The 12,091-nt window shown below is 49.3% G+C and overlaps 1 protein-coding gene across 1 annotated transcript; it reads right to left on the minus strand.

The window, feature by feature from the left end:
* Nucleotides 1-5,306: 5,306 nt before the first annotated feature.
* DUSP1 (dual specificity phosphatase 1) lies at nt 5,307-8,425 on the minus strand. Its single transcript, XM_022595104.3, has 4 exons — nt 7,802-8,425; nt 7,380-7,525; nt 6,792-7,011; nt 5,307-6,367 (listed from the first exon to the last, which is right to left on the minus strand). Exons 1-4 carry the CDS (start codon nt 8,166-8,168, stop codon nt 5,997-5,999), a joined length of 1,104 nt encoding a protein of 367 aa, XP_022450812.1. The 5' UTR covers nt 8,169-8,425; the 3' UTR covers nt 5,307-5,996.
* Nucleotides 8,426-12,091: the final 3,666 nt, after the last annotated feature.

The following is a 12,091-nucleotide window of genomic DNA, read 5'->3' on the forward strand; positions in this document are numbered from 1 at the left end:
CTAGACCTCCAAGCCACCCAGAACAAAGTAAACCCTCTTGAGAAGAGGGTAAAACTGCCTTAAATAATCTCTAAAATTTTTCATACACAGTGCCTGTCACTCAATCAAAATAACCAGGCATATGAGGGAATAAAACATGATTTTACAAATATCAAAAGAAACCATAGGCAACAGATATAAACACAAGAGAATCTATATAGTTATTGGTCACAGACATTAAAATAGCTATGTTTTATATGTGAAAGTATCAAAATGGAGAAATAATAACAGAATTTTCCAAGACTAATGAAAGACATCAACCACAGATTTGAAAAAAGCACAAATCTTAAGCAAGGTAAATAGGAAGAAAACTACAGAGACATTATAATAAAACTGCTTTAAAAAAAGATTGTAAAGCAATTATTCTCCAATAAAGATGTTTTTAAAATTTTTTTAAAATAAATTAATTTTAAAAAAAGAGAGAGAGAAAGAGAAAATCCAGAGCAACCAGGGAAAAAAGACAGATTACCCTCAGAGGGACAACACTAAGTTAGTAAGCTGACTTCTCAAAAGACACTACAAAATTGAGAAGACAATGTCTTCAAAATGGTTGAAGAAATAAGGTTGAAACTGAAATTCTTTGCCCAGTGAAAACATTTTTCAATAATGAAAGTAAATTAAAATATTTGTAGGGAAGCAAAAGCTGAATTTGTCATCAAAGGTGTGTACTATAGGCAACACTAAAAGGGTAGCTTTGGCTTTTGGTGGCCAATAGACTGAGAGGGACAGTGCAGAAACAAGAACAGCCCTGAGGCTACTGCGGTAACATAGGCAACTTCTGTATGAGAAAATGAGAGGAGTCAAGGATGGCTCCATAGTTTCTGACCTGAGCTAAGGGAAGAATGAAGTTGCCATTAACCGAGATTGGAAGAGCACAGATGGAGCTGGTTTGGGGGTAAATCAAAGGTTTATTTTTGGAATTGCCAAATTTGGAAGTCTATTTGATAAAGACATGGATATGTCAAGGAGGTTATTGGATATACAAGTCCGCAGTTAGGGGAGAGGCCCGGGGTAAAGATTAAAGTTTGTTTCCTTTCTAAAGTCTTTCCTTTATGATGATGATGGTGCTGGTGGTAGCGGTGATGATAATAATTATGGTTAAAATGGTTAACGCTTATTGTTTACTGTGTGTTGAGTACTGTGCAAAATATTCTGTGTACGTTATTTCATCTAATATTAACAACTACCATGTAAAGCAAATACTTTCATCACTCCCTTTTTAGAGATATGAAAACTGAGGCTTTGAGTGGAGAAGTAATCTACCCAAGGACATACAGTTACTACTTGTTGAGGCATTTGGAACAAAGTCCCAGAATTTTGGTGGTTTTATTCGAACATCCACTGAGGACTTTCTAGGGGACAGTCACTCCTTTATAAAGAAGACATATGTAAGTACCTGCTGCTCCCTAACCCTTGGGATAAGTCCTGGGGCCCAGAGATGGGGCAAGACAACTCACTTCTCCCTGTTTCCTTTCACCAGGACACTCTGGGGAGGCGTGCTGCTGCTCAGGTGGCATAATGCGGACAATGAGCCTTTCCCAAGCCTCTCTGATGAGCCCAGAGGCCTTTCATTTAATTCTTAAAGAGCCTTTGAAGGTCAGAGGTTATTGGCCCATATTACAGATGGGGAAACTGAGGCTTAGAGTTTGGTAACTTACCCACAGTAAGTCACAGAGCTAACAAGTGGCAGAAGCAGATCTTGAACTCAGGTCTAGCTGGCTCCAAGTCAAGTGCTCTACCAGTCCACAAAGATCCCTCTCAAACGTCAAGTCTTTACTGCCCTCCTGGCCTGGAACCCTCTTCCCAGCTTACCTCTCAAATAGGCAACTGGGCTGTATCACTCAGGTCTTAGCTTCTCCAGTCACCCCATCAGAGAGGCCTCCCTGATCACCAAACTCTAAAGGACCCCCCCCTTTAATATCTCACCTTCAGAGCCTTCATTCTTATTTCTTAATTATTTATTTACACACCCCAACAGCACCATTGTTAGCTACTTGAGAATAGGAACTTTGAAAAAAACGTAAAAAAAAAAAAAAAGAATAGGAACTTTGTCTAACACCAAAGCATCCCTGGGCCTATAGAGAGTCAATAAATATTTGTTGAATGAATGATTGAACGAATGAATGGACTGCTGCTTAGCCTAAAAAGCCACAGTCAAGAAAACGGTGGTTCTACCGTATTTCCCTTAGCAGAGCACAGTTGTGTGCACTGTGGCGCTAGCAACCGGCATACCCTTTGCTCTCCGAAGGATGAGGACACCTCCTGAGCCGGTAAAGGGGAGCAGAGGCTTGGCTGGACCCAGAGGCTGTTATCCAACAGGTTTGCCCTGCAGGGCCCCAGGAAAGTCCCCATAAGTGGTCAGCCCTCCCACCCGCTCCCCAGAATGCAGCCTGCGGAGAAAAGTAGCCCCGGGTGACCTGGATCCACCCGTTGAGGTGTGGGAAACCTGAGCTCGGCCCCGCGCGGCCTCGGCTTTGTTTGCCTCTGTGTATGGCAACCAGAAACCACCGAGCCTGCAGTTCTCAGAGGCCGCGTCCCGCACCCCGCACCCCCCTTTATTTTAATCTCCTAAACTGATTTGTCAGCAGCAGGAAGTGACATGACAGCTTTCCTCACAAAAGGGAAACTCCTCCGCGTTTCCATGGGGATGGAGGCTACTGTAGGATCACAGATTTATATAATCTTAAAGGGGTACACGCAATGATGTCATCCACCAGGGGCCAGGGGAGCGGAGGGAGGGAGGGAAATGGAGGCCGGAGGCTGCAAGTTCAAGGCCAATTAGCTACGATTTGCAAAATTCCAAGGAAAGGAGATGATGCAGTGGAAGCATTTGGGGTTGGTAGTCTCCTAATGGAATAATGGGTGTCTGGAAACCACCAAAAAGCATAAAGTATGCATTGATGCATATTCTACGTACTAGAATTAGAGGGCTGGGAGGAAGCTTACCCATTAGATCCACTGCAAGGTGGTCATTTTATGGGTGGGAAAACTGAGACCCAAGAACCGCTAGAGGTCATTAGGAGAGGGGAAAGAGACCTGAATGTTTCTCCAGTGCCCACAACCTGCCAGGCACTTCTACATTCATGAGCACATTTCCTCCTCACAAGTGAAGTAGGTTTTATTATCTTCATTTTACAGATGAGGAAACCGAGGCCCAAAGGGACAAATGGCTTTTCCACTTTGATATTATGGGGTAAAACCATGCTGACGTCTGGTTAGCTACAAAGCTCATCTTTTCCTCACTTCCACGAGCTGTCTTCTGGACTGAACTAGGGCTTTCTTCCCCAGTCTTCTTACAGACCCATGTTCCCAACTTTGCAGTGCCGTTTACTTGCTGTATGACCTTGAGCTACAATTAGAGGGTTGTCGCTTCACCTCTCTGAGCCTCAGTTTCCTCCTCTGTAAAATGGATGTTGCTTTAAAAGTTAAATTGGATCATCTGGAAAGCACTTAGCACAGTGGCTGGCACAGGGCGCTAACTCTAAAATTGACAGCTGTTATTACATTATCAGTATTAAATGATCGAGTTGTCCCTATGTCAATCTCCCAGCTGAGAAACAACACTTTAATAGTTTAAGCATCTTTCTTCTCATCTTAGGCACTTTTTTTCCTTCCTAAGAAAAGCAGTCTCAGGCCAAAACTGACATCTTCTGGAGGGCCTGAGACCAGGAATCGGATGCATGGGGAGGAGGGGTTATCACCCTGGCTCTCCAGGGCTGGCAGGAGGTTAACTAGCTTGTGCTGGGAGAAGTGAGTGAATTGTTTTCACTGGCGGCTCCCTTAGGCAGCCACTGTATTTTTCCACTGTGTGGATCACAGTGGAGATTAATGTTGGTTCAGCCAGTGCCTGCCAAGCAGAAAGTGATGGCCCGAGCCCACGGGGATGTCAGCCATGGCATCTGCCACAGACTCGAAGTCGCTGGTACATTTCCACGAAGGGAGATATTTGCAATAGTAGATTTCTAGGGTTTGATAAAAACACTGGGTATGGTTTGTTTTGAAAGGCGTGAACACACTTGTAATTGGAAGCCTAGCCGAGGAAATGAACTTGCCAGCCTGGGCTAAGTTCTTAGAACATGGAACACAGGGATCTTTCAGGCCCTGGGAGTCAGGTGGTGCACGGTGAACCAGTGCAGAAAGGTCAAGGCCTTGAATGATGGGGCTGGACCAGGATCACTACTCAGAGCACCCCTAGAAAAGTAAAGTAAGATTTTCGCTTTTCTGCTTCCTACAGCACTTTGTCCAGAAACAAGTAAAGGAGTGCAGGGGCTAAGGGGCCAGCAACCCAGGAGCGTCACTGTTATTTAGTTCAACATTAAAGACTGGATTATGGGTTGGTAGTTAATTACACCTTCTCTGCATTGGCCTGTTTGGCAAGACAGAGTGAAAATCGAGAATATTGCCCTAGAGCAAGTCAGATTTAACTGTCTATCTTCTTCAACTAAATTATGAAAGCAGGGCAGCAAGTGACCTGAAGGAGGCAGCCACCAAAAATGCTGTGTACATGTGCAGAGATGCCTAGGGGATGTGCTCCAAAACAATAATGGTCAGGTTGGGGGTGGGGATTTCTGGTGATTTGTCTACACTGTATTTGCTTATAGCGCTTGGTATTCTTTTCACAAAAAATAAAGGTCTTTTCAAAGGCAAAAAAAAAAAAAAACCACACATGAGAAGCAAGTGATAAAGCACAAAGCACATAGAATTAGGAAACAAAACAGATGTAGGGCCCAATTCCCCGACTTGTGCCACTTAGCTATGTTGGGTCTCACCATCTTCATTTGCAGATCTTGCCGAGTTGTTCTAGGGTCAGTTAGCACACCCTGCCTTGCACATAGTAGAAACACATTTATAGCAAATGTGTTGAAAAGCTATCATCCTCATCACTTCAGCAGAGATCAGAGAGGGGAGGGAGGCTTTTTGTGTTATCCTGGGGAAGGTATTAAATGGAAAAAGCAACCAAGTAAATGGCTACTTCTTCCTAGTTTTGGCTCTGGGGGCACTTGAGGGAGACATGATGGGAAGATACATAGGTGGACACTTGAATCCAATACCAAGAGCTCAGCTCCAGCACCTATGTTTTTTTGTTTGTTTTTTTATGATTGATCACACTTCTCTACCATCCTTGCAACCCAGCCATCTTGTGGGACTGAGGGACCACCAAAGAGTATGGGATCAGATGCCAACACACATTCTGGAGGACCTTGTTCTCCCCTATTTCAGTGATGGGAGAGGGATCAGTGGGGCTGCCCAAGAAATAAAGCATCAAGTTTTCAATAGAAAGGCCATAATTTATTCTGTTGTATAAAAAAGTCATCCTTACGTAACAAAATGTCTTCTTAGAAGAAGAAATATATTATTTCAGGTCATAAATAATCAGCAAACATACAACTGTTGGCAACTTAAAAACAAAACAAAACAAAACCAACACTGGTGCTTTCCATCAGTGCTGAAAACAAGCCTGCTTAGGCTATATTTACAGGATATTACAGTACTCACAACAGAAAATTGAGGTATTTGGTTCTTCTAGGAGTAGACACTGACATTTGTGAAGGTGGACCACCTACACAAAAATAAATAAAATAAGGTATATTCTCATATGTATATGTGTCGTCAGGAATGGTAATACTGGTAGGTATGTCAAGCATGAAAGTGTCTTCAGAAAACAGGGACAAGCAAAAAGAAATCGACTCACACACTGAGTCCTCTCTCTTCTGCCCCATTTTGTCATAGGGACCTTATGTACCCACTGTATTTTGGTCCCGAAACCTGCTGAGTTCAGCAAACGTCTTGGTGCTAAGTCATCACTACGACCACTCAGGAACCCAGTGGAACTCGGGTGAAATTAAATAAATAAGGACCAGCCCTCACAAGCTCCCTTCCCTGGAGTTACTGCATTTCTCCTTTCAGGAAGGAGCCTGGAGTCCTGCTGGGTTGTGAGGATCACCTCCTGTGGCCTTTCAGCAGCTGGGAGAAGTTGTAATGGGGCTCTGAAGGTAGCTCAATGCACTGTTCGTGGGGTGGACGGGGATGGAGACCGGGAAGTTGAAGACGGTGGTGGTGGAAGTGCCGCAGTCGAGCACAGCCATGGCGGGACTCCCCGCCTCTGCCGAGCAGTGCGGGGCCAGGACCTGGGACTCAAACTGCAGCAGCTGGCCCATGAAGCTGAAGTTGGGGGAGATGATGCTTCTCCTCTGCTTCACAAACTCAAAGGCCTCATCCAGCTTGACTCGATTAGTCCTCATGAGGTAAGCGAGGCAGATGGTGGCTGATCGGGAAATGCCCGCCTGGCAGTGGACAAACACCCTTCCACCAGCGTTCTTGATGGAATCTGGAAAACAAAGTGCAGTTGGTTACTTGAGAGCCCAGGAGAACAACCCCAACCCCAGGAATAGGGTGTCTAAGAAACGTCATGTGTGTCCTGTCCAGAGGTGGTCAATATCGCCTCATGCCATCACACGGACACTGTTTGTAGAGGCAGTGTGGAAAAGAACAGCAGGGCATTTAAACCCAGACCAGGCATCACCACTAAGCAGACTGCTATTGCACAAATCAACATTCTGAGATTCAGTTTGCTAATCTATAAAATGGGACATTGAATCTATATTTCTCAGAGATGCTACCCACACCAGACTGACATTAACGTCTAGAGGAACGCTTAAAAGTATGTCACTCAGGTTCTTGCCATAGAGTTTAAGCTCAGTGACTAAAACGGAAGGAGTGAGGCAGAAGTCTCAGGCATCTGTTCCATTTACCTATGAAGTCAATTGCCTCGTTGAACCAGGAGCTGATGTCCGCCTTGTGGCTGTCCTCCACAGGGATGCTCTTGTACTGGTAGTGACCCTCAAAATGGTTGGGACAGTTGGCCGAGACGTTGATCAAGGCAGTGATGCCCAAGGCATCCAGCATATCCTTGCGAGAAGCATGATAGGCACTGCCCAGGTACAAAAAAGGCAGGATCTCCACTGGGCCACCCTGAAATCCAGAAATATCCAACACTTGTCAAGCTTTATTCAATGTCAATGCTGGTGCCCACACCCACAAAAACTCCCTGCTGGAAAAGTCAGTTTCAACACTGGGTGAACTTTGTAGCACTGCTGTTAGAGTATAAATAAATAGGGGACTAAACCCATTTGCCTAGGCAGGGCCAACAAGTTCATTTCTGTAGGGCCAACAATTAAGAGACCCAGCTCCATCATACCACTTAACCATGGGATAAATAATATCCCGTGTCCCCTGTTACAAATGAAGCTGCATGTCGCTTTCTATATTCTCACTAGCACTGCTCTTCCACCTTTGCCAGCTGTTCCTTCTCCCCTCTGGCACGGCTCCTCCCTACTAACCTGGTCGTAGAGTGGGGTGCTGCAGGAACTGCACCCGGATTCGGCGCTGTCGGGGACGCTAGTACTCAGGGGAAGGCTGAGCCCCATGGGGGTCGACTGTTTGCTGCACAGCTCCGGGCAGGAAGCAGAAAAAGCTTCATATCCTCCTGGGAATAAAAAGAGACATTTTTTTTCTGTTAGTACCGCCGAGACAGGGCACCTTCATACAACTCCCCCATCCACTAGGGCTGTAAGTTTATCCCGGAGAGGCCCAGGCGAGTCTTTTGTTCCTAGTGCCAAACAAAGTCAACAAGTTCCCACAATGCGACTCAGGCGTCCAAGCGCTCCAGGTGGGGCAGCCCCCCAGGAGCTGAGGGCCAGGGGTCCCCGGGCAAGGCGGCAGGGGGCGTGCGGCCCGCCCCTGAGCACCCCCGACGGCGTACCTTTGAGCAAGAAGATTTGCGCACCGCGCGCCTCGCGGCAGAGCGCTCCGGCGGCCAGAGCCAGGGTGCCGTCGCGCTTGGCGCAGTCCAGGGCGGCGCTACGCTCGTCCAGCAGCACCACGGCTTGGTAGGCGCCGGCCAGCAGGCGGCCGCGCAGCTCGGCGTTGGGCACGATGTGCTCCAGGCCCATGGCGCCCTTGGCCCGGCGCCGCACAATGGTGCTGAAGCGCACGTTGACCGAGCCGACGATGTGGCCGGCGTTGAAAGCGAAGAAGGAACGACAGTCCAACAGCAAGCACTGCGCCGCGCGCTCCCGCAGCAGCGTCCGCAGGCCTCCGGCGTCCAGGGAGCCCACTTCCATGACCATGGCCGGCCCCAGCGCCCCCAGCGTGCAAGTCCTCCTGTGCTCTTTGTCCTGGGAAGCCAAAAGTAGAGCGACGGCTTTCGAGGAAAAGCCCGACCCCGGTTTTCTTTGCGCCAAACCCCAAACTGCCTTTGGACTGAGCGAGGGGTCGTCGTGCGGGACTCTAGACCGCCTCGGTTTCCTTGCTGCTCTCCCGATTGCTCCTCCGGCCCGCCTAGTCCCTACAGCCCCGACGTCCTTCACAGCGAGCCTGACCGGGTGAGCGCGTTTATATGTGGCCTCTCGGCAGGCAGGCGAGGCGGGGCGGGGAGGGGCGGGTCTCGCGCGCTCAGGGGGAGGGGGTTTGTTTGTTTGAATAGCGATCACGTGACCGGTGCGGTGACGTCACCCGCCCTGCCGGGCTTGGCGCCGGAGGAGCCAAAGGCAAAGACGTCATCGGCCTCCGAGTGGGGTCCGTTGGCTGCGCTCTGGCTCCGGCTCAGGCCCCCGCCAGGCCATCCGGCCTGCGCCTGGCGCGTCCCCGGGGACCTGGCCCGCGCCGCTCTCCGCGCCCAGCGGGGAGGGGAGGGGACGGGCACTCTGCCAGGCGAGGACTGACCTCCCGGGTGCGAACGGCAGGGAGATCCGGCCGTTTGCCACCGGCCTCCGCCTCCCCTCCCTCTCCACCGTGCCGCTTCCCAGCGCCCCCTCCGCCGCCCACCGGAGCGGAAAGGGGTTTCCTTTGTTTTTGCATACACGTGGGCCCCTTTCGCCCATTGCCTCGTCCCCAGTTGGCGAGGAAGCAGGTTCCCAAGGAGAAGCGATTTACTTGCCCAGTATCACACTGCTGGGGGTGGGGCAACAGCGAGGCGCCTGAAATGAGGGCTGAAGACAAATCCATCCCAGAACTACCGGGCTGAGTTGGGGTGGAGGTGTTCGGGGAAATATTCTCCTGTTCCCCAGACTTCCCTGTTACTTAAAATGTACATTTAACGAGTAAAACGCCTTCCAATCGAATACCAAGCGGAAGAATCTCATTCCTAGTCGTGTAGTCCCTAGACGATTGTGAGCCAATGGAGCGCAAGTCAGGGGGCTGAAATCAGGGTAAGGGGTCGCAAGGCCCGGTTGTGGATTGCGGGGTTCGGGGTTTAGGGAGGCGGCCCCCATCGCGGCTCGACAGCGCCCCACCAGGGGCCGCCAGACACGTTTCTCGCCACATTTGCCTAAGACTGAGCGGCTCCATCTCTTTATGCCGCAAATATGTACTGATTGAGCGCCTACTAAGCGCTGGGCTCGGGGGCTGCAAAGGGGAACAGGGGCCGGGCGCAGCCCCCACGCTCTGCTTCTCACCATCAATATGGGCCGAACTCGAAATCCAATCCTACAGTGCTTTAAGAGGATTTCCAGGACCTGGACAAACGTTTGGGAAAACCCCACGCGGTCACCCTCGTCCCGGGCTCTAGTGACGCCCCCCTGGGCGGCGGAGCCCCTCTGCAGCAGCACCAACAGTGCTACGTACACAAACATAAATATTGCACCACCGTGCTGGGGTGCCGGATCAGGAACATTCTGTAGTTTCTTAGCCTCTCCTCCGGGGGAGGGGGGCGTTTCACTGCCACCCTGGGTGGTTGGTCTGTGGATTGTACCACCAGAGGCAACTTCTGCATTTGCCTCGCTTAGCTTCGGTGTTCTCACATGCTCAAACTTTCTGCCTAAATTCTAGAAAAGTAAAAGGCTAAGTGCTTTTTTCTTGTAAAGGGCGTTCTCTACCTTCAGATGAACATTGGCTGAGGGCAGCAAAGAGGTCCTCAGATAATGGCAACGCCCTCCCTGTATCTTTTTTAAGAAAGAAAAAACTTCTTTGTTTATACTACTTATTCATCTGAGGAACTCAACATATTTTATGCGTTGAATCATAAAATGTTACAGCTGCTGATTTTTCACAGCATGTGAACTTGATCCAAGTTTTGTTTTTTTTTTTTACCAAGAGCGGTTTTTAATACCTACACATTTTTTAAAAAGAAAACTTTTTTATACAAATATTACAGTGTTAAGTGACACAGTCTGGCCCTAAAGTCAGGTGTCTGCTGAGCTCTGTGGGGTTTTCCTCTCTATCCCTATTTGGAAAGAGCAGAGCTTGAACCCCACGCTGTCATTTTGTTGCTGGGTGATCCCAGGTGAATCTTTTCCCCCACTGAGCCTCTAAGCTCGCATCTGTACAATGGGTTTACAACTGTCCACTTTGTGGATGGTTTGAGACCCAAGTTAGAGATGATGGATGTAAGGAACCCAGGCCCTACCCATCCCTTCTTGTTATGATTCACTAAGTTTCTTGTTTTTTCCCTTCCTAGCAGAGCAATGCTTATATCATCATGCCACTGTGTGTTTCAGCATCTGGCATCAGAACCTGGGGAGAAGTCCACCACAAGATGCAGGTAGGTGTGGTTAGTACAGAGGTCCAGTTCAGGCTAAGGTCCCTCCTTGAGGCCAATCAACACACAGTGGCACAGGTCAGAGGGGCTGGTGGTAAAGATGTAGCCACCCAGGCCCCCAGTCCAGGAAGTAGAGATGCTACTTCTGGCTGGAGATGGAGCCAAAGAGAGGCCCAGCATAATCTGGTCTGTGGTGACTGCAGAAGCAGCAAGGGGCTGGAATTGTGGTCCTGATGGGCAGAAGGGCACAAAAGAGCATCAGGGGAATTTTTCTCTGGGGAGAGAACCTGGCCTTTCCGACCTGGGCTCTTCCTGATTTTAGATGTACTTAGAAATAAACCTGGAGGCAGGGTGAGGCAGTGGGACCGCCTGGCCTGGACTCCCCACCCTTAATGTGTGGCGTTGAGTAAGTCCGTTTCCCTCCTGAGGCCCCAGGAAGCCCCAAAGGAAGCCCCCTCCTTCCTTTGATGGAGATAAGAACATGTACTCCTAGGGGCTGTGGGAAGACTCAGTGTAGCCGGGGTTGATATTACCCTACAATCTCTGTCTGAATCCTGCCCTCAAAGTCGACTTTGGAAAGAGTGGCATGCCCCAGATGACAGGCAGAAAGTGGCCCCAGCTCACTGTCTGCTCTGTGACCTTGGGAAAGTGGCTTAACATTCCTGAGCCTCCATTTCCCCATTTGTAAACTGGAAATACTGTCCATCGAGGGCCTGGTGCCGGTCACATCTGGAGGTGGTGCTCTCGGGAGAGGGAGTTGGCTCCCACCGTTGCCGTTCTCTTCCAGAATCCACAGCCCTTTTACTGTCCCCCTAGTGCCATAAGGCAGGCAGTTCCTGCCTTTGCTCAGTACGCTTCCTAACTCCCTCTGTCCCACCAAATCCAAAGCCAGCACTAGGCTCCACCCCTCCATCTGGCCCCGCCCCCACTGCTCTCACCGACTCTTCTGTTGTTATTTAGGCAAACCCCTGGACATGTGTTTCTCATCCTTTCCCACCCCGACACCTTTGCTCACACTGCTCCCCCTCCCCCTGCCAGGATGCTATCTCCTCTGGGCTCCAAGTCCCAAAGTGGCATCCCCAGGAAGCCTTCTTTGGTTCCACCAACTTCTGCACCTGGGCCCTGGAGGACTTTGTCCAAACTTTCTGATTATGTAAACATCTCTCAGATCCTTATCTTACCCTCCCTGAGTTGCTTAAGGGTAGGAGGTGTGTTTCTCTCGTCCGTCACCTCCCCGCCCTACTATCTTAGATACAGTGCCTGGCACATGGTAGGTCCACAATTTGTAGCATGGTGGAAGGATTTTCTTAAAGGTACTGTTGAAAAGTGTAAGAAGAGAGAAGGGGATAGAAATGGCCAGTTATGGAGCCTCACCCCTGTGCCAGCTGCATTACAGGTATCATCTCATGAACCAATCAATAATCCCGTGAGCTGGTTATTATCCCCATGTTATAGGCAAGGAAACAGAGAGGAGAATGTGCCCAAGGTCACACAGCTGGTAATCATCAAATGCAG

The sequence above is a fragment of the Delphinapterus leucas genome, chromosome 3 (assembly GCF_059928025.1).
Source record: "Delphinapterus leucas isolate spDelLeu-1000000601 "Yukka" chromosome 3, BTC_Dleu_Yukka2, whole genome shotgun sequence".
NCBI classification, from domain to species: Eukaryota; Metazoa; Chordata; class Mammalia; order Artiodactyla; family Monodontidae; genus Delphinapterus; species Delphinapterus leucas.

Coding starts and splice junctions, on each gene's coding strand:
- DUSP1 (XM_022595104.3), bottom strand. CDS start 8,168: ATGGTCATGGAAGTGGGCTCCCTGGACGCCGGAGGCCTGCGGACGCTG. Junction 7,526..7,801: donor GCAAATCTTCTTGCTCAAAG/GTACGCCGTCGG, acceptor TTTTATTCCCAG/GAGGATATGAAGCTTTTTCT. Junction 6,368..6,791: donor CGAGGCAATTGACTTCATAG/GTAAATGGAACA, acceptor TTTGTTTTCCAG/ATTCCATCAAGAACGCTGGT.